Source organism: Malurus melanocephalus, unplaced genomic scaffold (genome assembly GCF_030028575.1).
Source record: "Malurus melanocephalus ecotype Western Australia unplaced genomic scaffold, MMel_1.1 scaffold_12, whole genome shotgun sequence".
Lineage (NCBI taxonomy): Eukaryota > Metazoa > Chordata > Aves > Passeriformes > Maluridae > Malurus > Malurus melanocephalus.
In genome coordinates this window covers 2,773,731-2,801,422 of record NW_026623244.1, presented here as the reverse complement: position 1 = coordinate 2,801,422, position 27,692 = coordinate 2,773,731, and the positions used below count along the sequence as shown (strand labels likewise).

At 58.1% G+C, this 27,692-nt stretch overlaps 2 protein-coding genes across 3 annotated transcripts in view; both read left to right on the top strand.

The window, feature by feature from the left end:
* Nucleotides 1-15,406, top strand: part of LDB1 (LIM domain binding 1) — a 26,107-nt gene extending 10,701 nt beyond the window's left edge. The window contains exons 2-11 of one of the 2 annotated variants that reach the window (XM_057380317.1): nucleotides 9,185-9,287; nucleotides 9,867-9,911; nucleotides 10,117-10,192; nucleotides 10,432-10,534; nucleotides 10,738-10,910; nucleotides 11,130-11,252; nucleotides 11,425-11,508; nucleotides 11,815-11,938; nucleotides 12,371-12,513; nucleotides 12,879-15,406. In XM_057380317.1, coding sequence (XP_057236300.1) covers nucleotides 9,185-9,287; nucleotides 9,867-9,911; nucleotides 10,117-10,192; nucleotides 10,432-10,534; nucleotides 10,738-10,910; nucleotides 11,130-11,252; nucleotides 11,425-11,508; nucleotides 11,815-11,938; nucleotides 12,371-12,513; nucleotides 12,879-13,109 — 1,205 coding nt within the window. In that variant the 3' untranslated portion in view covers nucleotides 13,110-15,406. Of the gene's footprint in view, nucleotides 1-9,184; nucleotides 9,288-9,866; nucleotides 9,912-10,116; nucleotides 10,193-10,431; nucleotides 10,535-10,737; nucleotides 10,911-11,129; nucleotides 11,253-11,424; nucleotides 11,509-11,814; nucleotides 11,939-12,370; nucleotides 12,520-12,878 lie in introns of both variants that reach the window. The other variant, XM_057380308.1, reaches the window with a different exon arrangement.
* A 765-nt stretch (nucleotides 15,407-16,171) lies between these two features.
* On the top strand, nucleotides 16,172-26,465 carry LOC130581881 (prominin-1-A-like). The gene is given in 26 exon segments (XM_057380276.1): nucleotides 16,172-16,440; nucleotides 16,590-16,663; nucleotides 16,838-17,046; nucleotides 18,161-18,216; nucleotides 18,415-18,620; nucleotides 19,080-19,200; nucleotides 19,347-19,410; nucleotides 19,793-19,882; nucleotides 20,142-20,332; nucleotides 20,419-20,493; nucleotides 20,794-20,857; nucleotides 21,085-21,244; nucleotides 21,410-21,562; nucleotides 21,991-22,114; nucleotides 22,272-22,363; nucleotides 22,571-22,655; nucleotides 22,749-22,892; nucleotides 23,126-23,197; nucleotides 23,373-23,462; nucleotides 23,573-23,626; nucleotides 23,945-24,025; nucleotides 24,339-24,407; nucleotides 24,504-24,593; nucleotides 24,856-24,968; nucleotides 25,896-25,913; nucleotides 26,291-26,465. Coding segments are annotated over 26 exon segments (2,781 nt in total). The 5' UTR covers nucleotides 16,172-16,206; the 3' UTR covers nucleotides 26,343-26,465.
* The last annotated feature ends 1,227 nt before the right edge of the window (nucleotides 26,466-27,692 follow it).

The following is a 27,692-nucleotide window of genomic DNA, read 5'->3' as shown; positions in this document are numbered from 1 at the left end:
GGTGGCGGCCCCGCTCGGGCGGCTGAGGTGAGGGCCGGGGTCCCGCCTGCGCCGCCCCCGCGTCTGCGAAGTTGTGCGCGGCCGCACCGCGCCGCCGCTCCCCGCCGGGCCCCCGTTCAGCCCGGGGTCCCCGCGGCAGCCCCCTGCCCGCCTTCTGTTCCCCCCGCCCGGCTCTCCCTGTCCCCAGCTCCCCTCTCCCTCCCCGGCTCTCCTCTCCATCCTTACCCAGTTCTGCTGTCCCTCATCCCTCCCCAGCTGCTCTGTGCATCCTTGGCCCCTCAGTCCGTTCCCTCCCCACCAGTTCCTTTGCCTGTCCTCCCGCTCCCTGCCTGTGGTCCCCCCTCGGCCTCAGCTCCTCTTTCCGTCCACCAAGTGCTTTTGGAGCGGCACCCCCAGCCTAGTGAGGTGCTGCCAGCAGCCCCCATGCCCTGCTGTGCCCTGCTCTATCCCAGCCCGTAGCTCCCTTTGTTCTTCACSGGGTTCTTTCCCCTGCTGAAGCCCCTTGACAACTGCCCCACACCCTCCTGGTCCCCCTGCGTGGGCTGTCACAGGGTCTGCGGGGCCAGTGCCCGGCTCTGGGGGCTGCTCACCCGCCGCACTTCACTGCCTGCTGCAACTTCATGCTTGCTCACAGCTCAGAGGGTCCCACCAGCATCCCACGGGTGCCTCAAAGGGAGTAAAAGATTCAAGGGATGTAAACATAAGGGCCGTGCACCTTCTCTCAGGAGCTGCCTTGCTGGGCAAACCCTGTCCAGGCTCAGGGGGCTATGGGCACAGGGGGCTCACCTTCCCTGGCAGACAAAGCACCAGCCAGAAGTGGGGGTCAGGCTGAGGGTGAGCGCACCATCCTTGCGAGTGGGGAAGACTCAGCAGCTCCCGTTTAGGAGTCAGCATGCATGCCAGGACTGCGGAGGGGTGTCTTAGCTAGGAGGCTGTTTTCCTGGAGCCCCCTTGGCAGAGCCTGCTGTGGTAGGCTGCCCTGATCTCAGGTGGCTGGCCTCCAGCAGTCCCTGCCAGCCCGCCCGCTTGGGATGGGTGATAAGCATCGTGGGGCAGCACTTCTGGGGCTCCCTTGGCTTGGGCAGCCCCCAGTCCCCTCACTGCAGCCCTGGCTGGCAGAAGCCAGGAACCTGCTGAGCAGCTGCCAGCCCCAGCCAAAGTCAGTGCCGCAGCAGGAGCCAAAACTAAAGGTGTCAGCCACTCCCAGGGTGAGGTGTGAGCAAAGGGTTCCAAGGCTGTGGGGTCTCACAGAGAGTCACTTTCTGGGGGCACACAGTATGCACCTACCCCACACTGCAAACCTTTGCCTGCTTTCTTCTTGCCCGAAGGGTCTGAGCATGCTTGAGGCTGTCTAGTGGTTCAGGCAGGTGTGAGAGCAAACACCCCTTCCCGGGGTCTTTCCAGTTGTCCTTCACGTCCTTTTGATAGCACCTTGTCTGAGCAGTTTTGCAGCGACTCCTCTAGTGCTGGTCAGGTATTGGCTCTTACTGCTTCTGTTGCAAGTASAGATGAATGTCAGTGTCCTTGTTCTTTCTTTGCCTTAGGTTTTGGAGTGTTCTCATTGTGGGGGGAATTGTGGTTTTCACTGAAGTAGAACTGAATGTGGCCTTTCTGCTCCTGATGCTGTAGAAATCCCAGGTTTGTGAGCTGAGCACCCCTTAAAGACTGAGGAGGGGAATGCTGAGCAGAACGACACACAAGTTGTGTTGCTTCAGAGAGGAAAACTTGTGATCCAAGGGTGACAGGCTGGTGCTGGAAGGTTTGGTGATAATAAGATTTTGTTGTCATTTGGTAGGGACTCTTCCCCTGACCAGGAGCAGGTCACAATCCATGTGAAATAGGAAAAGGGCAGTGAAAAGCTACAGAAGTTCACTTGGAGCAAAGGTGCCCCAGGCTGGGGACATGGAGCCTCTTTCAGCTTCTTTTTAGAGAGCAGTGATAGTTGGTGGCCCTGAGCTTGCCCATCCCCTCAGGATGCAGGAGCAGAAGGTGATGTAGACCAGCCCAGCCCCAGGGCTCCTTCCCTGTTCCAAAGCTGGCAGGGTGGCAGCAGAGCTTGTCCCAGAGTGGTCTCTCTCAGTGTGCCGGTCTTCTGTGTGCTTGCAGTTCTGTGCTGGTGTGAGCTTGATATCTTCATTGAAAGTATGAACCCAAAGTTCAGCACAGTGGAAGATCAAGACAGCACTTCTCCTGGTCCTCTGCCTTGGAAACCTCCCATCCTGTGACTGATCCGGAGATGGAGTGCTCCTGCTGTTGTTTGCTCCGTGTGTGTGTGTGTGTGTGTGTGTGTGTGTGTGTGTTTGTGGGTAGTGACACTTGCCGCAGTGAGGTTGCTGCCCCGTGGGTTGCTGTTGTTTCAGGTGGAGTTGTAACCAGGGATGCTGGGGTAAGAGGATTTCTTGGAGGTTGGGTTCCTCATGCCTTCAGGAGCATCAGGCAGGTGTGCTTGACCATACCCTGTCTTTTGTCTTCGTAGGGTTTTGGCTCCAACTTGCATTGRTTGTCCAAAGGCCTAACACTAGTGGCAGCACATGTGGCCAGTGCAGTGGGGCAGTGTGAGTCCAGCAACCACAGCATTTCCTCTATCCCCGGTGGTGCTGGCAGCCTGCCTGTCCCTCGCTCAGCTGCTCCCCTGTTGCCTCTTGACCGAGTCCTGAAGAGAGAAAAGTTCTTCTGCCTGAGCAGGAGGGCAGAGGCTTTCCCTGGCAGCTCGAAGATGCAATGGAGGTGCTTCGTAAGCTGCACTGAGTAGGTTCCTGCCATGCTCTCGCACTGTCCTTCCCTCCGTGGGCATCTGTGAGTGGTCCAGCCCTCGGGGCAGGCAGTGCACTACAGCGTCGCGGTTTGCCCCCGGGCACATGCTGCCCCAGCGTGGCCAGCTGGATCCTCGCGGCGGGAGTTACCCAGCTTTTTCCGCCCCTCCGGAGCGGSCGTCTGGCCAGGGCTGCGGGGCTCCACCTAGGAGGCAACATGGAGCAAGGCGGCCGGCGGCGGGGGGGCCGCGGTCTCCGGAGACTACGCGTCCCGGCGTGCAGCTCTCGGCGCCGCTGGCAGCGGCAGGGAGCGAGGGGAGCGTTGCATCCCGGGATCGCAAATCTCCATGCGCCACGTGGGGGCTGACAGCCTCCTGCGCTCCGAGGCGGCGGTGCCGGGAGGTCCTGCGGGACTGGGCGATCACTGTGGCTCAGACCTCAGCCTCTTCCTGCTAGTTGCTTGCACTGTGGCTCTCGGCTCCAGCTCTCCCAGGCAGATCTCCCTGTGGAAGGCTGTCCTGAGCAACAACGCCAAAATACCATGCAGAACTGTGTGGTTTTGCTCCACCATGTGCGTGGCAGGCAAGCAGCCGTGAGCAGGGACGTAGGCTTCATGTTTTGCAGGGCTGTCAGCACGGTTAGCTATGACTGAATTTTTCTATGTTGCCACAAAGCCCAGAAAACGTTTCATGATGAAAATCCTAGTTTGTCAGGAGGCTTTTATTCAAGGTATGCTGACAAGGGTTCTTTTCCAGCCCCATGGTTTCCACACCATATTGTTCATTTTTTTTTGCTGGTGCTGCCCCAATGTATGCTGCAGGAGGGATGTGAGCCCAGTCGCTGCAGGGTGGCAGGACCCCAGGGTGAAGGGGTCTGGGAGAGAGGGAAAGTGGCTGAAAATGTGAAAGGTGTGTCCCTGAGGCTGAAACACCGGCAGCGTTTGATTATGGATCGTCTTGGAGACAGTGAACTGAAAGGAGTAATTAGGGACAGTGGGATATTTCCCTGAGAGTTGCGGGAAATGACTGCCTYGTGGTAAGTTGATAGTAGTGGAGCTGAAACTGGGTTATCTGTGGGATTGCATCTGGGGCTTGCAGCCTTGGAYGTGATTCAATTTTCTGGCTGTTTTGCAATTGGCAGGGTGTGCTTTTCTCCCTTTTTCCCTCTTGGAGAATTCCCCGTCTATGTGTCTGAATCATCTGAGGAACAAAATGGGAAAGGGGAGACTCGTGCCATCCCTAGGTACTGCAGGGCAGTGCAGTCCCCTGGGGCCCCAGCTGAATGTYGAGATCTGCAGGATGCCTTCTTGGGAGACCGTGGACTGGGGCTGTGGGACTACACTGAGCCCTGACCTGCAGTTCCACATCCCAGCCTGGCTCTCCTCACCCAGTGCTTTTTAGATACCACTGTTTTGCAGCCTGCATCAAGATTGACACTTTATAATAATTATTTTACAGGTAATTATCCCTTTTCTGACTGTCCCCCTAAATTTGTGACCCAGTCTGCAGAGAAGAGCACCCTTGGGTTCAGATGCTTTGTGTGCTGCYGTGGGACTTTCACACCAATATTGCAGGATGTGACCTGAAGCTGGGACACTGCACAGCCGCGTGGTGTGGTGTGGGCAGGGAGGCAGYTTGTGGTCCAGATAAGCTCTATGGCCAGCTTGGATATGCAGCTTGGTAAAAGTGAGAGGGTAATCCCTGTACACAGCGGGGCAGGCGACGATGCATGTTTTGCCTTGGTACACGTCACGGCCAGGCAGTGTCCTGGCTGGGGTCAGCCTCTGAATGCTGCTGAGTCCATGGCACATGGTCTCCAAAAGTGATATCTCCTTTTCCCTGGAGAGCCCAGCCTCTTGGGATCTTCAGCTTCATCAGTTCTATGAAGAATGGAGTTTCTGCAAGTTGATACTGTCACTGATAATTTCTCAGGCCATGTCTTAGTGTGTTTAGCCTGGGTTCGTGTGGGTTTAATAACAGCATCAGGATTTCCAGCTGGCCTCGCTCCATCCCTTCTATTCCAAAGAAAAGGAGAAAGAAGAGGTGAAGGCAGGTTTGTGGGGGCAGACCATGGGCTGCTCCATGTGCCTCTGCCTGTCCCAGTCACTCTGAATACTTCTCCGTGTTTGCCTCTCGGCCCTGCCAACTTCCCAGACACCAGGCACCATCACCGGGYAAAACCACGTGAATTATTTGAGACACTGCCCTGCACCCAGCTCCAGATAGCACCCTCCTGCCAGCTATGCCAGCGGGACTGGCCTGGGAAGATGTATTTCTTGCCGTTATCAGGGCTCCCACACCCCATTGAGGCGGCCCTGCGAAACAATGCCGCTATTTACACTTTAAAGCCTCGTTAGGCAGCCAGGAAGCAGGCACGGAGCATGCCGGGAAGCACCGGCTGCCTTTAGAGAAGGCTGGCCTCTCTTCTTCCCAGGCTGCTGGGAGGAGCAGGATGCTCCCCGGCTGAGCTGTAACCCTGCGGCCCCTTTCAAGCCCCTCTTCTTCATTTATTTTTATCATTTATGTTTTTAGTCTCTGCCTTGTTGCTGAGCTTTGTTGCTTGCACAGAGAGCACACTGGCTACCCAGACAGGAATGGCTCCTATCTGGTAGGGGGGCACCAATTCCTGCCAGCGGCCACAGGTACGGGAGCAAGAYGTCAATGTTGTTTTGCCTTTGTCCTCAGCAGTTCGTTGCTCTTTGATGCTGCACTGGAGCAATGGGAGAGCTCAGGCAGGGGCTTTTGTCCCTGCTGTCTCCATATCCCCTGCCCAGGCAGGCAGCTCCACGGCCGCTGCTGTCTCCTGGCTGTGTTTGCTCTGCGAGGTGTCCACCATGCTTTTGTAGCCTTGGGAAATCCARTGTTCCTGAGGTCTGTGAGCTTGGTTAGGGTGTGAATCACTTTTGCTCTAGCAAACCCCCCAGACAGTGCACCAGAAGAGCTTTCCCCAYAGGGCTGGTATCTTGCAAGCAGGGTCAGCAGGGGAGAAGTCTGTGGAGGGTCGGGCAGTGCTGGGCTGTTCATGAGTCATGGGCAGAGCACCTGCCTTCCCTTCCCTGGGTGCCCGCCTTCCTGGGGCTGTGAACTTACCCACGCTTCTGTGGCAGGTCTGTGGACCTGGCCWCAGCAGAGGATGCTGAGCTGGGACATCCCTTCATGGGGTTGCCTTCTCTTGTGCCTCCATGCTGAGGGGTAGCCATGGAGCCGTCCACCTGGCCACGAGCACTGTCCTATTTGCCCAGACCTGTCTGGGCCAGTAGCTCACCAGCTACAGTATCAGCCCTGATTTTTTTCCTTGCTGAATACTTTTGCGGTGCTGGGCCAGCACCAGAGGATGGCCACAGGAAGCATGTCCTGTTGGCTTGGGGCCACAGGGGCATCTCATCCTCAGCCACCAAGCATTGTCCCTGTTTGCACCAAGCCTGCCTGGATCACCAAGCCTGCCCAGATCCTCTGTGCTCCGAGCAGGTGGCAGAGCAGGAACATGCGGAAACACCAGCGAGGGCCAAGCACTGGGCTTGGCTTGGGAAGGGCCACATCTTGTGGGTCTGTGTCATTGCACCTGGCTGGACAGGGCTTGCAGGYAGCTGGGGCAGTATGGAGGAAAGAGGTGGTGATGGAGTGATGTCCCAGGCCAGGCGACATGACTTTTTTGTGAGTCAATGTTGGTGTTTTTGCTGCTGTAATTACGTTATTTCATGTAACGTGTGTAGTGTGTCTACAGTGAGTGTAGAATTTGGACAGCTTGTATCAAATCCTAAGGCTGTTGTTAGCATTATTTCAAACCACTGAATCCAGTGACATATTTTACGCTACATTAAAAATAATACTTGGTCAGGATGCCAGTTTTGTTGAGATCACGTGACAGACTCCTCTTCACTCCTCTAGATCCTGACATAGGTCACTCAGTAGAACTCCAAAAGCAGGTCATGTCTGTATTAACCTGCTGGGACAGGATAGAAATGGAGGCTTGGGTAGGAGTGATGGCCTGGTTCATCGCTGTCCCATCCCCAGGAGCAGGGAGCTAGGGAAGAGCATGAGAAGCACTATGGACAGAGTGATGTGTCTCTGTGGTCTCAACCCCCCAGGAGACCTTTCTGCATCCTGAGAAGCAATATGGAGACCTAGGACAGCTAGAAGCCTTGGGAATTTAATTTCCCCATCTCTCAKCAGTGAATAAAAATGAAGAATTGAAGGATGAGACCTGGGTCTGATTTTTTTCCTTGCCTGTAAGAACATGATGACGAGAAACAAGCAATTCTTCAGCCACTGCTGTCTCTGCCTAATGAATCAGTTTGTTTTCAACAGAATTTTGGGAGTTTTGGGAAGTTTCCTATGCATTGAACACATTTCAACGTCATGCTGTATAACAGCACTGTAGAGGACATGGGAATGCTGTTTCTAATACTGTTTGGGCTGAATTATTATTTCTGTTAGGCACAAGTTGATGTAGATAAAGCCGAAAGTAAAAATCCCACTGCAGCAGCAACTACCCAGCACCGACCTCCCTATTAATTTTTTTTTTTAATCTATGAAAACATTAGGTAAGAGCAAGGGGCTGACATTGTTAGCAGCCATATGAGAAATTGTGCCATGCCCCACTTATCCTCACTGCAGGCGGGCAGGAGTGGGAACAGTGAGCCAYGGCTGAATGGCTGGGCTGGGTCCAGCCCCACAGGACTGGTGTGGCTGGTGGATACGGAGAGAGGCTGTGTTCAGCTGCTCTGGGGAAATACGGTGAAAAGGCCCCGAGAAAACTAAGGAGTGAAACACAGATTTCCCCTGTTGCAAGTTGGATTTCATGCCGGGGAGGTGACACCTTCTATTTGTGACCAGCCTTTGCTCACAGTGTCTGCAATCCTTGCGAGTGCTGACTTCGGGTCCCAGATGGCTTGGCGGGGGTGAAGGTGATGCCCTGGTCATTCACTTCTGTTGGGTAACAAGCTCCTTGTTGCAGCAGGCTGGACATCTTGGGTCCCCGTGCTGGTGGCACTGCTTTCCTTGACCCGGGTGCTTTTTTTTCCTCTCTTGTATCCATCATGGTAGAGCTGCTGCTCGGATCCTGTTTTTGCACCTTTCTGCACAGCCTRGCTGTGGGATGGAGCTCACAAGGTAGCAGGGTGACTGGCGCCTCCGGGACGCTTCCCTCCGCTGCTGGGTTCGCTTTCTGCAGTACCGGGTGGCAATCCTGACGGTTCGTGGGCGTTGGGAAGCGCCCATCCCAGGGCTGCGTGCGTGCGTGCGGGCAGCCGACRGGGATCCCGCCTTAGCCCCGCTGCAGCAGCAGCCCGGCACGGCCGGCTCCGGGGCCCCCGCCTGCGGCCGCKCGGGGGGAGACGTGTCTGTGCGCGGCAGGGCCGGCTGAGCCGGTGGAGCCGGAGCTGCCTGGCAGCTCGCCACCGCTGCGCCCCATCCAGGTCAGCCCGTCTGCCCGCCTGCCTGCCGAGAGGGAGCCGCGTGCCTCGGCAGCATCCTGGCGCAGCGTGCTGGGTCCTGCCAGCCGCGGGGTGTGCCGGGGCTCCCTCGGGGCTCGGGAGGAGCGCTGGCAGCCGCCTCTCCTGGGAAACTACCCTTGTGGTGGGAGTGGGCATGGGCGTGTGGGAGCCCCTGTGTGCCCCTAAGGAGCCTGAATGGGGCTGGCTGTGCCTGGCATCCCTGATGCCTGCTCTTGGCAGGTTGCATCGGCGGGGGGGTCCCCAGGTTGCTTTCAGGGTGTGTGCTGTTTTCACACATCGTGTGCTCTATTGCAGACCCCATCAAACCCCGTGTTGCCCCGTGGGCTCCTTGTCCTTTGCCCCGGTGCTGTAGTGGGCAGTGAGGCTTTGGGGTGGTTTGATCACAGTGGGGCTGGTATGTGGGATCTCTCTGTCSGCCTGGAGCCGGGTGGCCACTGGCCTGCCTGAGCGGCAGATGGTGGCTGCCTGGGGACCCACTATCCGTCCCTCYGGGCGATTATTCACCCGTCACCATGACGATAGAAAGGTCAGCGAAAAGATCCTGTGTGATTCCTGGGTCGGTCGGTGGGATTAGGAGCAGCGCAGGAGGGAGGGCTATGGCCCAGCCAGCCCCTCCTCAGGCTCACCAGCTGGGCTGTCCCCCTCAGGCACATCCCCAGAGCCCAGGCAGCTGAAAACTGACAAACTTATGGCACCAGTGAGAAACCCTTGGGATGGGCTTGGGCCCTTCTGGCTGCTGATCCTGAGAGGTCAGCCCTGACTCTGTGAGTTCCATTCTGCACAGGGGAGACCTGGAGCTGTGTGTGGAATGAAGAGAGTAGGCTGACATCGGGGGGAAGCAGAGGTGGGATGGGGCCTGTGCTGATGGAGGCCTGACTGGTCCTGCATCCTTCTTCCTCCTCCTCCTCGCAGCAGCAGCAGACTGTCTCTCCTCACAGGATGACCCCCATGACCCATGTGCCCCCTCTCTCTTTAGGCTGTTCCTCTAAGTCGTTCAAGCTGTACTCGCCAAAGGAGCCCCCGAACGGCAACGCCTTCCCCCCCTTCCACCCAGGCACCATGCTGGATCGAGATGTGGGGTGAGCTGGGGCCCAGGGAGGGGTCTGCAATGTCATGGATGCTCTGCAGTTTGCATCCCAGGGTCTCTGTGTTATSCTTCCCAGCAGCAAAGAGACTGCAGTGCATGGAGTTCAGTTAGCACAAGGGCAAAGAAGAGGCACAGGTGAAAATGGGTTGAGAAAAAGGAATATTTGGAATGAGGGAAGCCCCAGGTCCTGAGCTCTGTCAGACCAARCCTTTTGCCAGCCCGAGCCCCTGGGATGATGCAGGACAGGGAGCACTCCCAACTCCTGCCAAAAGAGCCCCTTCTTCAATATCTACCCTGCTTGGGACCAGTCACTGCTGCAGAGGAGCTGGGTATGTCCCCAAGGAGCAGTTGGCTAGGTCCCAGGGGTGAAGCTGCCAATGATGTGGGATCAGAGCCCAGTTTGGGGCTACAGGTCGCCCCATGGGGCTGTCAGATACTAGTAGCTAGGGTACAGTGTGCACTCTGGGGAGGGTCTCACCTGACCGCCTGCTGTAGTCAGGGAAGGGGGAGCTATCATGACTGGGGACATCCCTGCTAGCACTGACTTGCYTACATCTCTTTCCCCTGCTAGACCTACTCCTATGTACCCACCGACSTACCTGGAGCCTGGAATCGGGTAAGCATGGGGGCCAGTGTGGACGCTGCTTGGGGGGAGCTTGTGCCTATAGTGGGAGTACATGGGGGCTGGGTGGGGCTTGTGGGGGACTGCCCGGACTCTGCCAGCCCTGGAGGGGCTGTGTGTCCCCCTACTGAAGGCTCAGGACCCCTCCCCATCCTGTGGCTGCCTTCCCCTCTGATGACTTGCTGTGTTCTCTGGGCAGGAGGCACACGCCGTACGGGAACCAGACAGACTACAGGATATTTGAGCTCAACAAACGGCTGCAGAACTGGACAGAGGTAGGGAGCTGGGGGACTGAGAGTTGGCCAGGGCTGTATTTTGGCTCTGGAGGCCCTGAGCACTTTCTTCCATATGTGGCTGTGGGATAGGGTTCATTACCCCCACCTCCAAGTGCKCAGCTCGGAGTGCAGCCCTCCATGGGTTGAGCATGTGGCTGYTGTGCCTGCTGTCTCTGGCACAAGTGTCTGTCTTGACTGCCTCTGCTCCYCATAAGTTAGCATCTCTCTGCCATCCCCAGGAATGTGACAATCTGTGGTGGGATGCCTTCACCACGGAGTTCTTTGAGGATGACGCCATGCTAACAATCACTTTCTGCTTGGAGGATGGACCAAAGAGATACAGTGAGTAGCAGCTTGAGCCCTCCTTCCTCAGGGCATTGCCCTCCAGCAGGAGACTGTTGTGTGCTCACGGGGTTGTGGGTAGTGTGTCAAAGCTTGTCTGTTTTCAGCCAGAAGGTATGGGAGTACCCTTTTCATGTACATCCCAAGGAACATCTGGATGAGCCTGGTTTACTGACCTTATTTTCCTCCTCCTCCTGCTGCAGCRATTGGCCGGACTCTGATTCCCCGTTACTTCCGCAGCATCTTTGAAGGGGGAGCCACAGAGCTCTACTACGTGCTTAAGCACCCCAAGGAGTCCTTCCACAACAACTTTGTCTCGCTCGACTGTGACCAGTGCACCATGGTCACCCAACACGGCAAGCCCATGTTCACCCAGGTACTGCCTGCAGCTCCTGCTGCCCCTCTTGCTTGTTTTTTTGTGCCCTCTTGGTGGCTGTGGTCCCRCAGGGCTGTGCATTTTGGGCTCATGGGTTTGTCTCCTGGGAGGCAGAGGCAAGCCACTGTGAGGGTGTTCCAGTGTGCAGCAGTGGATTCCCAGGAGATCTGGGCAGGGGGAAGCTGTGGCAGCCTGTGCCTGACCCTGTGCTTTGCCCAGGTGTGTGTGGAGGGGCGGCTCTACCTGGAGTTCATGTTTGATGACATGATGAGGATAAAGACGTGGCACTTCAGCATTCGCCAGCATCGAGAGCTCATTCCCCGCAGCATCCTTGCCATGCATGTGAGTATAGTTCCAGGAGCTCCCCTGCCATGAGTGACACAGGRCTGATGAGCGCCTCCAGCTGCTGTGCAGGTTGGGAGGACTTCAGCCCAGTCCCCCATCGTAGGCTGGGGCACAKGAAGGCTGTTCCCAGCCTGGATGCAGCTGAGGCATCTGTCCCTCTCCCTCCTAGGCACAGGATCCCCAGATGCTGGACCAGTTATCCAAGAACATCACGCGCTGTGGGCTCTCAAACTCCACACTCAACTACCTCCGAGTAAGTGTGCGAGAAGAGGGGGGAATGCAGCTCTGCTTTGTCCTGTGTCCTCAGCTGTCTGATGCCTGGCTGCCCTGGGCTGTGGGGAAGCTGTAAGGCCAGCTTTGCAAAAGGGGTCTTGCAGAGRGGCTGTAGAGAGCTGTAGGGCAATGAGCCTGTGGAATCCCACAATATCCCTGCGTTGCTTGGGTTGGTGCAGCACAGACACCTGCCTGAAAGAGAGGTTAGGGTTGGGGTTATGGGGGCTCCATTTTGCTGGGGCTCAGAGCATTGCAATCTAACCCAAAGTCTGTCTGCTCCGTGCAGCTCTGTGTAATCCTAGAACCAATGCAGGAGCTCATGTCACGGCACAAGACCTACAGCCTCAGTCCCCGGGACTGCCTCAAGACTTGCCTCTTCCAGAAGTGGCAGCGGATGGTTGCTCCGCCTGGTGAGTCTCACACTGCCTGCTGCGCTGCCTGGGGGTCTGTGGGACTGTCTGCTGAGGCCCTGCCCTTGGTGCAGGCTTCTCCCAACCTCAGAGCTGTTCTTGGCCTCGTTTTGTGAGGCTGGGGTTGGTGAGCCAGGCATTTGGCTTCCTTCTGTGCTGGTCTGCCTTCCCACTGGGGCAGAGCGAGGCTGCAGGCAGCTYGTGCTCCCTGCCTGGGGGCTACCAGCTGCTTGTGGAAAGCAAAGCTGGGATGGAAATCTTCCTGCCCCCTCTSCTGTCCTCTGGACTGGGAGGACAGCAGAGCTGGGGAGGTGAGGAGCGTGGTGGGGGGGAATGTGGTCCTTGAAGAAGTGGGGTTTGCACAAAAGCGGGCTGGAGGGCACCAGCTTCCTCTTGTTGGGACTGACCATGTGTGTCTCTCTCCTCCCCCAGCGGAGCCAGCACGGCAGCAGCCCAGCAAGCGCCGGAAAAGGAAGATGTCGGGGGGCAGCACCATGAGCTCCGGTGGGGGAAACACCAACAACAGCAACAGCAAGAAGAAGAGCCCAGCCAGCACCTTTGCCCTGTCCAGTCAGGTACCTGTAAGCATCCCGTTTCCATTATCTCTTCCTCCTCTGGGGTGGAGGGGAGGGTTCTCTGCCCSTGCCCCCTGTAGGTGCTAGGGGGAGAGCACCAAGGACTGCCTCTCTGAGCCMCCCCGGTTCTTCCAATGTCATGGGAAGAAGGAGGGGGTGTCCCAGCTGCTTTCCCTGAGCCCCTTTGCTCTCCTGCAAGGGAGYGAGGATGTGTTTGCCCCACTCAGTGCCCAAGCTTGGATTCTGCRATGGAGATGAGAGTGACCCCATAGCTGGGGAAAGGAGCTGTGCTGATGAGAGGGGGGGATCTAGTGGCCCAGGCTCCCCCCACCTCGATTATGTTTCGGGACCGTCTCCTCTTTCAGGATGTGATGGTGGTAGGCGAGCCCACGCTGATGGGGGGGGAGTTTGGGGACGAGGACGAGCGGCTCATCACCCGGCTGGAGAACACGCAGTTTGACGCTGCCAATGGCATCGACGACGAGGACAGCTTCAACAACTCGCCAGCGCTGGGGGCCAACAGCCCCTGGAACAGCAAACCGCCCTCCAGCCAGGAGAGCAAGTCAGAGAACCCCACGTCGCAGGCGTCGCAGTAACGGCCCCCCCGCCGCCCCGTGGACTCAGTCCCAACCAATCTACCTGTACATTTGCAACGGAGAGTGACTGGGGAGCGGCGAGGTGCCGGGGGCGGATCGGCGCCACACGGATGATGGGGTGCGCAGCCCGGGGTGCACGCCAGGCAGGCAGCCCCCAGCCGTCACCCCCCGCCGCCTCCCCGCACCCCCACGCCTGCCTCCCTGATGGACCCCAGGGCAGGGGTGGGTTTCCGGGGCCATAGCTTCATTATTCCCGCTTCTCTCTTCTTTCCTGCTTCTTGCCCAGAGAGCTTCTCATTCCTGCCCAGCGTGCCCAACCCCACCCTGCCGAGTGGGGGGCAATTAGTGGGGAGGTGTTGGCAGCGGGTGGCGTTACCAGATGCCACGTGTTGGGGTCTGGCACAGCCCAAAGACCCTCCTCCCTGGGTCCTATGGCTGGTGTTTGCTGAGCAGCCACCTGTAGTGGGCTTGCACATCCCTAGTCCAACCTGGGGCTGGTTGCGGGGGGCAGTGATGGAAAGCCTTCGCTGTGCCTCGAACTCTGCCACGGAGCCTCCTCTGGCCAGGGTCAGATCCTSCAGCGCTGGGATGGTGTTGAGAATAGGCCCCTGTCACATTTTCCCACTTTCCTGCACCCTCCCCTTCCCCTCGCTCCCCAGAGCGAGAGCGCAGCGCGGCCATGGGGGGGACTCTGTATATAGRAAGTGCGTGGTGGGGGGCCTGGGGGGGGCACAGAGGACCTGCGGCTCTGTCGGAGCAGCTGGTGCCCTTGTTCCCTGCCTGCAGCCCCTGTGTTTTCCTCCACCCTGCGTGATTCTGCCTGGGGCCCCTTTGCAACCCCTGGCTCCTGGTACCTCCTACTTTTGTCTTTTTTTAAGAAAAAAAATAATATTATTAAATTGTAAGATTAAAAAAAAGAAAGAAAAAAAAATTGGGAAGAGACCCGCTCAGCCCCCTTGCCCATTCCCTCTCCTGTCCTGAGCCCTCTCACCCTGTCCTGACTTTTGTACAGGCTTCTTCTCTTGGAAGTCTCATTTTATATCCAGTTCGGAGAGCTTCAAACCAAGGAGAGACTTTGCAGACTTCCTTTCTAATCCCTCCAGAGGTCGGGGGGGGSCAGCCCCCTGCCTCCCTTCTCAATGTAAATTTTGTGTGCTGTTGTCCCGCTCCCCCCTTCGGGTTCGTGTACCTCGTGCTTGTACATTTCCGCGCTGTAGACAGTGTGTACGATACTGTTCTTTCAATGTGTTATCACTAGAGCAGGTGCCTCCATTGATGTTAGGGGAAACGATGAGAAAAATAATAATTTTGGGGTTTTTTTTTGGTTTAAAAAAAAAAAAAAGAAAAAAAAAATCCCTTCCAAGGCTTCTTCCAAGGAGAAGATGGGAAGTGCTGGGGGAGGGTGTTTGTGCCGACTAACCAGTTTACCCCAGCAGCCTTGGAGTGGGGTTTTGGGGGAAGGTGGGAGTCTGGGCTGCCTGTGGGAGCCCCTTGGCATGTCCTGTGGTGGGGTTGCAGCAAGTACTGCTGTGGGAGGGGACTGCCCTAGTGGGGGTGTATGTGTGTGTAAGGGGGTGCGTGAGAGGTTTGTGTGTCTGTCTGCGTGCGTAAGGGAGCCTGGGGCAGGTGGAACAGCCCTGAAGTTTGGAGTAAGGGGTGCACTCCATTCTCTCTATCAGACCCCCTCCAGCTGTCTGCCAGGGATCCCGCAGTCTGTGTTTCCACTGCCCCATGGGGCTGGGGYCTGGCAGGTGTCACTGAGTGGCTGTCTGTGCCCAGGGACTCTGGCTGCTGCTAGCACCCCATGCCTTGCCCAGTCTTGTCTGAGCCTTCAGGGGGTTGCTGAGATGCGGTGGGGGACACCCTGTGTGTCCTCTCCTTTTGCTGTCCCYGTGGCTGGGCCGGGAGACAAGAGCCTTGAGTCAGCCCTGGTGTGATCTCAAGCTGAAGGTCCCTGGAGAGATGCCTGTCAGCTCCTGGGGCCCTCCTTGGACTGGCTGGAGGTGGAGGGCTCAGCCGCCCAGGCCAGTCACGGGAGTCYCCACAGTCCCTTTGCAGTTGGGGGTGGGGTCCCAGGGTGGGAGCCCGGTGTGGCTGGGAGAGGGGCTCTGCATTGCAATTAAGGTACGATTCTCCACACCGTGCTGCAGGGCTGCTGTGGACGGTGCAGAGCCCTCACTGCCACGGGCACACTGTAATGCCTTTTTGGTTTTTTTTTTTTTTTTTCCTTCCTTCCTCCCCTCCATAGTTTGTGCCATTTATGAGTCATGTATGGTACCAATAAAATGACTTTTCGGTTTGAAGCTGTCCTGATGGCTTATATCTGAGCATGGGACCAGGCTGATGGGGGCAAGGGATGGTGGGGGGTCTCCTCAAATCCCTGGTGCTCTGGCAGTGGGTGTGGGCACAGAGCTCAGTGTGCTCCTGGGATGATGCTGGCTCGCCTCTGCCTCCTGGTTCCCAGGCAGGCCACAGCTCGCTCCCTGCCATGCCATGGAGAGAAGAATCTAAGTAAGGGTAAGGTACAGGGGCTGCTGGGAAATGGCCCGGTCCCCAAGCCGGGGGGGTTGGGACCAGGAGCAGGGATACCCCGCGGGTGGAGGAGGAGTGCCWAGGTGCGGCGGGGAGGAGTGGGGCGGAGGGCTCCCCCTGGGCAGAGGAGGGGGCCGGGGCGGCCGCACGCCCCGGACAGACCCCGGCGGGTTTTGGCGGAAGGGGCGGCTCTGTCCGGCCCTGCCCGCGCCGCGGCTCGGTGCAGAGCCGTGCCGAGCTGTACYGAKCTGTACCGAGCCGGGGAGCTCCGCYCGCTGGAACGCGACCCCCGGGGCGCTTGGCCCGCGTCCACCGGGTGCGTCCGCGGCCCCTCCCCGCTGCTGCCCCCGCTTGCGGCTCCCSGAGCTCCGGCGGCGGGACGGGGGATGGAGCCACGCGACGTGGGAAAGCTCTGCGGGGAGCGGGGATGGAGCCGGGCGGACGCCCAGCCTTGGAGGAAAAATGTTGTCTGGGAGCCCTGAGGCTGTTCCCTGTTTGGGGGGACCGGGACACGCGTGAAAAATGCCGGGCTTGCCGCAGTGCCCCATTTCGGAAGGTTTTTTAGATGCAAAACCGGCTTCTGTGGCTAGAGCTGGTTTGTGCTGAAACTGTGAACGGCTAAACGTACTCCATCCCGAAGGAAAGCAGATGGTGTGGGGTCGAGCAGGTGGGAYGGCTGCCCTCGGGATCACCCCAGGCCGCCCAGCTCCTGGGTCGGGGCAGGGGGAATCCATCATGGGCACGGGAGCTCAGCGGAGAGCGAGGAGAGGAGCTCTTCCCGGTGCCTGGGTCGGGACAGGTCGGTCGTGACCCTGACCCCAGTGTGGAGAGGCGGCTYGAGGTGGCTGGGTGCCAAGAGCTGTGAGGGGCAGGGTGGGGCGATCCCGGCATCACCGCCTGTCCCGGCAGCCTGTCAGCAATCACCACTGAAACTTAAACAAACCACAGAGCTGGGCGCTGGCACAGTGCGGCCGGACCTTGCGGCAGCTGTGGGTGCAGAGAGGTGCCGGAGGATAGGGTGAGTGCTCTGACTCCGCTTCATCCCCCAAAGCCCCCCTGGTCCCTCGTGGGCACCTTCTGCCTGGCTTTCCACCCCACTGCCCACAGGATTCCCCATCCTTCCTCGGTGCTCTCCCGCACCTCTTTCCTTCCGGGCAGGTGCCTGATATTTTTCTCTCTGCGTTTCCCGGTCGGAGGCAGGAGGCAGGGCAGTTCCGTGCCCCGACGACACCGACAGCTCCTCTCTGTGCCCAGCTGTCCACTGGAGCTGCTGCCATGGAGCTGGGGAACTTGTCGAAGCCCACGTACGGCCCTGGCCTGGAGGCGCCGGAGAGCAGCACGCCGGGGCTGGTGACAATGGCACACGGCTTCCTGCGGCTGGTGCAGCCCAACCCTCTGCCCATAGGTGGGTGCGTGGCGGCGGGCTGGCAGAGATGTGTGTGTGGGGGGACTGCTTGGGGCTGCAGGGTCCCTGTTGAGCGTGAGCCCTCCTGCAGTGGTGAATGTCCATTCAGCATTTAAACACCAGGGTACGGGGTAAGGAGGGATATGGCTGGGAAAATCAGAGTGGGATCCCAAGGATTATCAGCTGTGTCCTGCTCACGTCCCATGACAACTGTGGGGCTACCTCATCTGGGTCCCAGACAGGTGTTAATTAGTGGTAGTGCCACCTTGCAGACTCCTGCACCATCCTCCCTCAAAGTATCTTAATCCTAGGCCCCAAAAAATGCACATAGAAACCCCACTTCACCTGCAGGGTCTTTGCCTGTCTTGCAGCTCTCTGTGCTTGCTGGCCACCAAGGGCAGTGTGTCCCAGTGCCAATGCCTGCATGAGAGCACTGTGTGCACCCCCTGTGCACTTGCAGGACCCTGCAGCYCCTCAGTATTTGTGGGGCGAGTGCTGCCCCAGCTGAAGGGAAATGCCACCCTGGCTGCTGGCACTTGTGTTTCCTCCTTCACAGGCTCCAGCCCTTGCTCATCATCAACTTACTGGCAAAGGTGTGGCAGCAAAACACCTTGATGGCTTTGTGGACTTGTGTCCCATAGATACCAGGGTACAATCAATGGCCCTGTGTGCCATCATTGCTTGTCATGAGAACATGGGGCACAGGCAGGGAGAGCCCTGGGAGTGAAAGAGGCAGCGTGGCAGTAGGCCTTTGCCCCAGTACTCATTCCACACTGGCAGTGACCTCGAGCGTCTGCATGGGACTGGGCTGCAGGAGGGCAGCCCCAGGGCAGTGTCCCTTATGCCCGCTGGGGTGAGCAACCCCTTGTTCTGTGGACCCCTGAGAGCCTGGGGGCAGACAGCACTTTTCCCGGGTGCAAAAACTCTGTGTGATATGATGGCTGGGGAGGGCAGCTGGAAGGGAGAAAAATGCCATACACAGAGCTGGTCTGAGTGGCAGATGATGCTTGGGGCTGGGAGTCCCTCTCCAGTGTGAGCAGGGTCTGGAGCCCTTCTGGAGAGCACCCCAGGGTCCAGCACATGCTCACAGCCCTCTGTGCTTCTTGTCCCCCAGAGCTGATTAATTTTGGGCAGTCCCAGAGCGAGTTCAACTGGGAGGACATCCATGAGGTAAGCAGGCAGCTGGGGCAGGGAGCCAGCAGCCCCAGATCACTGTGGACTGGGGAATGTTCTGAGGCAGCTGGAAGCGGAGATGTGCAGCTCCTGGGAGGACCCATTTTGTCTGTTTGGATCTGAACAGAGCCCTCAGAACTGAAGAACCTTCAGGGGCACCAGTGTTAATGCWGCCTCTCATTCTTCCTATCCCAGCTGCTGCTCTATGAACTGGGATTCCTGATCTGCGCGGCCATTGGAGTCCTCTTCATCATCCTGGTGCCGCTGGTGGGATGCTGCTTCTCCTGCTGCCGCTGCTGTGGGAACTGCGGGGGTCGCATGTACCAGAAGCAGGAGCGGCGGATGCGCTGCCGGCGCCAGGCGCTCTGGGTCTCCGTCCTGCTGGTGTCCGCTTTCCTCCTGTGAGTGCGCCGGCCGGGAGGCTCCGGATGGAACCCAGGGGTGGCTGGAAATGCYGGCGCTTGGCTGCCGTGCCAGGAAACTGCCATTGTTCACGAGGAGATCTCAGCATGGCGGGATAAAGCAGAGGAAGTGGCAGTGGTGGGAAGCTAGCCCTGGGGGGTGCACATTGGCATGGTGCAGACCTYTCCCGACAGCTTCCCCATGGGGAAATGCAGGCGTACTGGGCTCCCCCGTGCCTGTTTCCCACATCCCTTCTCTCTGGTCCCTCAGTGCAGGGCACTTGCTGGGATGCACTAGAAAGCAGTGTTCACTGGTGTGCCCCAGACCCTGCAGGCTGGGGTGGGATGGAGGATACTGGGGATCCATCTGAGGGGGTGGATTTGGAGGGTACTGGGGGGGAGCTTTGGGCCTGAGCTCTGAGCTCCCCACATAATGACCTTGCCACCCTTTCCTTGTAGGGCTGGTGAYGTCTGTGCCTTCATCAGCAATGCCCGCTTCTCCCAGGCTGTGAAGAGCACCTTCCCCAATGTGAACAACACTCTGGATGATGTCAACACCTATGTGGCCTCCATCCCCCAGGCATGCATGGTCCCTCTGACACGTCTGGGGGCCAAACAGCCAGGCGGGAGGAGAAGCCCAAATAGACCCCTGGGGAAGGGCAACAGGAGGACTGGCAGCAGAGAAGGGTCCCCACCCTCACTGATGCCACATCTCTGTCCCTACAGCAAGTCAATTTTATCATCGACAAGAGTGATGTCCCACTGAACCACGCCAACCACAGCCTCCAGGGTGAGGGTGTGCGATGGGAGGGGCTGGAGCATCCCATGGCCCTGTGGCAAGCTGCTCCWGGGTTGGGGGTTATTGGGCAGTGGGGATGTTGTGTGGGTTTGCCTTTCTGCCCTGTGGATGGTTGCTGACTGGGGGCCACTGGGCTGGCTCTTATGGGGATGTCTAAAGGGACTGGGTCTGGAGGCTCCTTCAGGCTCCAGCTCTGCTCCAGCTGCTGCTTTTCCACATTCAGGCTCCTCTCCGGGAAGGATGATGCAGGTGGTGGGAGGGTGGGGATATTCCCACTGCTCCCCACCAGCGGGGTGGGTGACGGGTGGGGTGCTGGTGGTGTCAGGACGTTGCAGGGGTCCTGTCGTTGACACTGCCTCTCCCGTCTCTGCAGACATTGGGCCCAAGCTGGGCAGCATGATCACCTCGCGCATCAGGAGCAGCATGGACGGGGCTCTGGGATCCCTCCAGAGCCTCTTGCAAGGTAGTGGCTCCATCCCTGGGAGGCTGGCAGGGGAGTAAGGGGGATGCTGGAACTGAGAGTTGGGGTAGRTGCGTGTTTGGTCAGGCTCCTGGGGAGGGGTATCCCTCTGGCCTCCCAGCCACACCCTGGGGCAAATGCCGTGAYTTTGGGCTTGCCCCTATGTTGCATTTCTTCACGAGTTCCTGAGGTTCATGTGRGTGAGGACAAGTCCCTGCCACACTGGCAGCATGAGGCCCCGAGCTCCCCRCTGTCTCCCCAGGGATGGAGATGCTGAAGGACACCTTTGGCAGCATCAATATCAGTCGCTCAGAGCTCAAGGAGCTGCAGAGCAGCTACAGCCAGCAGCTGGCCAGCCTGCGSGACAGGCTCAACCAGACCCTGCAGAGCTGTGGCCGCCCCTGCAGCCAAGTGTCCCTGGACGGGCTGGTTTTCACCATCAATTTCAGCACGGTGAGGAGAGCAGGGTGTGAGTGAGGGGCCCTGGCAGCCCCTTCTCCAGCCCCCACGGCTCCCTCACCACAGGCTCTTCCCCACAGATCCCAGATGTGGAGCAACAGCTGGAGGCTCTGCGTAATGTCTCTGACTCTAACATAAAGACCGATTTAGAGAAGGTAAGAGGTGTCCCCTGAACTCAGACAAAAAGCTGGGTGCTCCTGGCACTGCAGGGGCTGTGCTGATGGGGAGTGGGTTGGGARGAGCTCTGTCAGAAATTCGGTGTGTGACGTGGAGGGAAGAGCTGGCCAGAGGTCTGCTCACTGTCCCAACCATCCCTGCACACTGGTAGGGTGGACTGGGTGCAGTGGGGAGCCTTGCTGTCCTGTGCTGCTGGGATCTGGGGACAAGGGCATGTGCTGCTTAGCCCTGGATTGCGGGCAGGGGTGTGAGCTGTGCGCTGTGCTCCCTGGGTGCAGATTAATGCAACGCTGGACACAACCCCTGACAAGGTGCAASAGCAGTCCCAGGAAGTGGTGGCAAGTAAGCAGGGCTGTGTATGCTGCTTTCTCCCTCTCTAGGGCTCTCTCCTCCCTTCTCAACACCTTATTTCCTGGAGGCCTTTCCTGCTGCCCTAGCTGTCCCCAGATGCCATCCTGCCAATGTCATCCTTGTCTATGACTGCCCCTTTCCCATCCTTTCTGAGGCCCTGCTGCCCTGCAGGACCTGGGCAGCAGCTCGCAGTGCCAATGTGCCCCCATTCCCTGCAGAGACCCAGGACCAGCTGGGCCTCATCAGGCAGGAGATCAGAAGTTTGCAGGAAGAGTTGCCACTCCCAGATGTGGAGGAGAAAGTTGGGGCCTTTGTGAACAATGCCACATTGGTGGTGGAGGAGTACAGGGAGACAATCATCGCCTGGGATGAGCTCAGGTGGGCGAGGGGCTGCATCCCTGGCTCCATTGTCTGGAGAGTTTGAGGCTCCTGATCCTCCAGTTGCTGGAGGTGGGGTTGTGGGTGTGGGGTAGTCAGAACTGTGGGGTTCTGCTTGGGGTTCCAGGTCCTGCTGCTTGACTCCTGCCCTTTGTCTTGCCACAGGAGGCTTGTATGTGCCCTCCTGTGCTTCACGGTGCTGCTGGTGGTCCTCTGCAACGTTTTTGGGCTGCTGCTGGGGCCCCTGGGGCTGAAGGAAGATGTGCTGCCCACGCAGCGCAGCAGCCTCTCCAATGCTGGCGGGAACTTCTTCATGGCGTGAGACTCCCTTGTGTCGCGTGTGGGAGTGGTGGGATGGGTGGGCAGGGCTGGCCAGGGAATGCTCAAGATCCTAAATCATCATATTACTGCAGCKTAATGGCCTGCTCCACGGCAACTCCCTGTGCAGGTGATATAAAGAAGGTAATGGTGAGGGGCGTTCAAGGGGAGCTTGTTGCCCCGTGCCGGCCAGGGCTGGCAGTGAGGCATGGTCCTGGGCTCTGCAGGGCAGCCCTGGCTTGCAAAGCTTTGGGGAGCTATTTTGGGATCCAAGCTCCAGAGCAGACCCTGGTCATGCTCTGGGGGCTGAAGGCTGAACAGAGATGTGCWTGTGGGAAGGGTGATGTTCCTGGAATTGTGGGGGGTGAGGGGTGTGCAGTCCCTGGGCCACAGGGCTGCAGGTGCTGATGGCATTTCTGTTCTGGCAGAGGGGTTGGCTTCAGTTTCATCTTCTCCTGGCTGCTGATGCTGGTGGTACTGATCGTCTTCGTGCTGGGGGGGAACGTTTACGTATTCTTCTGTGAGTCCTGGCACAACCACCAGCTCTTCCAAGTAAGCTTTCTATGGGGAGACAGCCCTGCCTGGAACCACTGCTGCCTAAATGAGGGCTGCTGGTGGAGCAGAGGCAGCTCTGGACATTTGGGATGCTCTCCTGAGGCAYCCTGCCCTGCACTGTATCCAGTTTCTCCATCTCTTTCCTTGCTCTTAGCTCCTGGACACCCCTGGTGTGATCCCTAACTTCAGCCTCTCGGAGTTGCTGGGCCTGGAGGGTGACACAGCAAACTTCTCAGAGWTATACAGGTAGGTCCCAGCCCTGACATTTTGTCTTTGTGGGGGGTACAGCTGCTCTCCAGGAGCGGGGCAGCTTGCCCTGCCTGCCCTGGCTGTGGGCAGGCACTGATCCCAGGGAGGGAACAAAGTGTGACCAGCCTGCACAGGGGAGAACATGTTCCCAGGAGGGGCTGGCCCTCACCTGCCTGCTTACAGTCCTGTGCTCCCATCCTGCAGGCAGTGCCAGAAAGATGCTTCCCTGTGGCAAACTCTGCACTTAGACCAGAGAGTGTCCTTGGATGAGCTTTTGAATGTCAGCCAGGTGAGCGTGGGCATGACAGGGTCTTGAGGGCAGGGCTGAGGGGACRGTGAGGGGCCAGCACATGTCCCATCACGGCCCTCTTTGCTCTGGCAGTACACAGGAAACATCTCCACAGCTTTCGAGAAGATGAACATCACCCTCAGCCCCATCTCCCTGCTCAGCCAGAGMCAGAAAGACCTGCTGCTGAATGCCAGCCAGGCTGGACAGCCCCCCGACTTCACCCTCACCCTGGAGCAGGTGTGCTGGGTGCAGCCTGGTGTTGGGATGGGYGGGGTTGGATGTGGGTTGAGGAGGTCCACTGCTCTCCTTTTTGCTGCTGTGTGAGTCCTCTGCCATCCATGTAACCCATTATGGTAACGAGGCACATCCTCTGCCCAGAAGGCCCTGGCTCCATTCTCTGCCCCACAAAGAAGGGACATGGCTCCCCTCATGAGCCTCATTCCTCATTTGCATGTCTCTGTCTTTTCCAGCTGGATCGGAATATGACCCAGGGAAGCCTCCTGGATCTGGCTGCAGAGTTGGAGCAGCTGGCAAAAAAACAGGTGAGAGATCATGACACTGCAGGCCCCAAAGCCACTGGTTGCAGGGGCTCCTCTGTGCCTGCCTGGGTGTCAAGGGGAGGCTCTTCACTCTCACCCAGCTCTTTGCCCCAGCCTGGCCCATCAGCTGGCTGTGGTGAGGTACAGACTTGGGCACTGCTGACTGTGGCTCTTCCAGGACACGGATGTGAAGAAGGACCTGGAAGGTAAGGCTAGCGAACTGAGGAAGCTGGACAAGGAGATGCAGGCGAGCTTCTCTGGGCCACTGGTGAGCAATGCTGGGGGACATCCTGGGGATGCTGGAGCTCAGAGCCTGCTGGCAGAGTCTTGTCTGATCTGTGGTGTCTGCATCTTTGACCCTCCTCTCTTTGTCCCCAGCAACGTCTGAGGGAGAACATCCACTCAGTGCAGAGTGGGGCTGCCCAGTTAGAGGTAAGGGAGGGTACCCCAGTCACGGGCACCCTGCAAAGCACCCTCGAGGTTCTGCAGTGGAGATGGTGGGGCTAACCTGCAGTCTCGGGGGGCTGGTGGCTGCTGGGGGGCTCTTCATGTGCTGCAGGGGCTGTTCATGGGGTAGAGGGAGGGAGGCCATGGACCCTGCCAGCTGCAGGCTCCCTCCACCCGAGGTACTTGGCACTACCGGTGTGTCACTGCTGGGAACACCACAGCTCAGAGAGGCTGTGCCTCAGGGATTGCTGCTGTGCAGGGACCCCACTTAGGTCACACTGCTGAGAGCACCTTTCACCTCAGGGACAGACAACAGCTGCATTGGACAAAGCCAGCAAAACCCAGGAGTTCCTGGAGAGGGAGATGCCACACATCATCAAGAACGTGAGCTTGCCTTGCCCTGCTGCCAGGCCACACGGACCGGACCCCCTTACCAAGACTTTCCTCTGTKCAGGGAAGCCCAGCCTTGTCTGGCTGCTCATCCTGCCCTGCTGTCTTTTCTGGGTGTCTCCTGCACCCCTCGGTGTCCCCTTCCCTTATGCATCCCCATAGGCAGGGGACTGGGGTGGGGTGAAGCATTCAGCCCTATTGCTGCTGGGCTGAGGTGGTCTGAGAGCCCCAGTCCTGACATGGAGGGGACATGGGGCATGAAGGGGGCTGGTGGTACAGCATCTCCATTCTGTGCTTGATTTTCCAGGAGACGCGGGCTTTCCTGGAGCAGCTGTTGGATTTCTTTGAGACCTACATTTCATGGGCCAAGAGCAGGGTAAGCTGAGCCTTCCTCAGTGAGGTGGAGAGAAGGGGATGATGAGCTGCAGGACTTGGTGGATGCTGACTTACCCTGTCCCCACCATATCCCCAGCTGACAGATGATGTGGCACGGTGCAAGCCCATAGCCCAGTCCTTGGATAATGTGGAGGTCATTGGCTGTGACTACATCATGGACTCAGTGGTGAGTGGGGCAGCTGTGTGTGGAGTGACGTGTGGGGTGCCAGTGAGGTCATCTTGTCCTCCTTATGCACAGGATGAGGGATGTTGGGAAGGATGAGGGATCCACAGGAAGCAGTGCTCAGCTTCTCCCCAGCAAATTGCTGTAGTTAAGAGCAAAGGCCAGGCTCTGAGAAGGAGTGGATGGTCATTGAGGACCCCTGGAAGCAAAAGAGATGCTCCCGGTCACTGTCTGGACCTAATGGCTCTTCTTCCACCCTCTCCAGAATGCCTTCTGGTTCAGCCTGGGGTGGTGCACCTTGTTCCTGCTGCCCAGCATCATCCTGTCTGTCAGACTCGCCAAGTTTTACCGCCGCATGGACATTGCTGATGTCTACAGGTGAGGAGCAGCCCCACCCCCAGGAACTGCACTGGGTTTGGGCTCCCCTTGTGCACTGCTGCCTGTCCCTTTTAGTTCTGTGGTAGCCTGTGGGGCTGATGCTAAAGTAAAGTGGGCTGGGGAGATCCTGAGAGATGGCTTGAGGCCCTCAGCCTCTGAGGATGGAGATGTTCTGGAGAAGAGCTTGTCTCTGATTGCTCTGAACCTCCCTTTTGGGCAGACAAAAGTTCATTCCCTTTGAAGAAAGGAGTCTGGCAGGGCTGCAGCCCCAGCCTGGCTTGAGTCCACCACGTGACTCTCTGTTTTGCACCATTTTTATGCTGGAGCACCAGCATGGGAGCACAGCTGGATGCTGTGCAGAATGCAATGTGCTSCGTGGCTGGTGGCATTGCCACGAGGGTGCAGTGCTTGCTCACACACCTGTGGCTGCCCAGGGCTGTCCCCCAGCACACTGGGACCCTGTGCCTGGCGGCTCCACCACCAGTAAAGGCACTGAACCCTGAGGGTAGCGAGTGATTTCCAGTTGGATTTCCAACTCCTGAGGGCTCCATCTTGACCCTGTGGYGCAGCCAGTGTGCTGACGGCTCCCCACCTGCCACCCCTCTGATCTGGCTGGAGACGTAGGCTCAGCTGCCCAGGAACCTCAGGGAATTGAAGATGTGGCATAGGGAGGTGCTGAGCTGCTCAGTGTGGGGCCATGCTCTGCCTGCCTGGGGAAGGAGCACTGATGCACTGGGGGGGCTGTAAGAGCCTGGGCTCTGTGTTCAGATCAGGCAGCCAGCATGGAGGGGACCACAGCACCCTGAAGCCCACGTATTTTCCTTTTGTGACCCATGGGAGATCTTATCCCACCACGAGGTGCTGGGCTGTTCCACAAGGCATCTTCTTGCCCCACTAACACTGTCCCCTCTTTTTTCACTCCTCCAGGAATGAAGAATTTGAGATGTAAGCTACYTATGCTGCCAGGTCTCTGTGTGGGGTGGGGGACAGCCCCTGTGGTATGAGGGGCATCAGAACACAGAGGGAGGGAGGTGGGGACCAGGGTAAGTGCAGACCAAGGAGTGTGCTGGTACCATGGAAAGGCGGTAAAGATGGGACCTCTGTAGTGGGGTCCCCCATCATCTTCCCACACTCCTAAGTTTGGAGCAGCTGCTGCTCCCAGTGTCCCAAGCTGGTGGGTTTGGGGAAGCTGTCTCCATACCCTATTTCCTGTGGAGCTGGGTGATAAGAGTGGGATGATACTTGACCATCCCAGTGCATCCTGAGCTGTCCCTTGCTCCCCTCTGTGGCTGGGGGTGACATAGGTGACCTTGGTTTTGCAGGCCACCCGCATTCAACTACTACAAAATCCCCAGGGCTTCCACAAGGCATTAGCCCCCATGACCTGCAAATGGAGGAGGAAATGGTCAGACCCCCTCACCTGAAAAATGTGACTATTTATTTTTGCCTCTTTCCAAGGCTGTGATTTTTGGTGTCAAACAATAAATGGTGTGTGCAYTGTGGAATGTGTCTGCACTCCTCAGGCCTGGCTGTGATGGAAGAACACAGGGATAGGGGCACGGAGGGTTCCCCACTGCTGGCACAAGCTGGGRCTGTGTTTGGGACCAGAGGGCTCTTTCTGGTGTTCCCAAGTGTGCTCTGCTCACAGCCAGCCTGTGGATCGATACAGGAGCACTGCTCAGTGTCACCAAGGCTGGGTGACATTCCCCTCACTGGCCAGCCCTTTGCACCTCTGACCAGGTGAGTGCCAGGTCCTTCCCTGGGAAGATCTGCACCTAGAGCGTCCAGTCCATGAGGTGCCGACCCAAGCTGTCCCCAGTACATGAGCACTTCCCTCTTTTCTCTGGCAAGCCCAGTATGTATTATCTGTAGGTTTCCTGGGAGTTTATGAGGTGCCTGCAGCCAACACCTCCTTCCCTCTGCGAGATATGGTGGCATGGGTACTTTCTGTGCCCACCCCTACACGCCCCATGCTCTGCACAGAAATAGCTGCATGCACAGATAAACCAAGGCTGATTAGATCTAGAGCCTTAGGGTGAGTTCAGGTGTTGCTTTGTGCTGCTCCTTGGTGCAAGTTCAGGGCCCATCCCAAAAGCCGTGTCAGGCACAAGGGATATACGTGAGCAGCTTGACTCATTTCCTTTGTTGCAAAGTCCAAGTTCCTCTGGAGCAGAGCGAGAGGGCCAGGCCCTCCAGCTTCCCCTCCACTACATGCATCTGCTTTATTGCTTTTTCCACTAGCCTTCAGATCTAATTGCTAGTTTTTCCTTTGGGTGTTATCTGAAGCTGCACTGGCCTTACCTCCTGCTGTCTCCCCCCAGCATGCTCTGACTGCAGAGTCCTGTACTTGCCTATCACTCAGCTGAATCGGGTTGGTTTGACCCCTGCTGCACAGGAGATGCCCAGCCTTCCTGGTCCTAGGAGTGGGATATCCAGTACCCCCTTGGAATTCATTCCACTCAGTTTTGTCTCTTTTTCCCCTGCCCTGAACCCTCAGCCTACAGAATTCTGCTTCCTGCTTGTCTAGGGCCCACACATGGAGACCTCTGCCCCCAAGCCTCAGGCTCTCCCTACTGCACCATATCCCCCACCTCCTCCTCCCTTGCTGTGCCTCGGGGATGCCAGCTCACATAGGACTGCTGCTGGCTTCAGTTTCCACTTGCTGGTTTTGCGGGCGTTCCTTCTTCCCTGCTCTGCCTTCGCTGCAGAGCCAGTGCTGGCAGG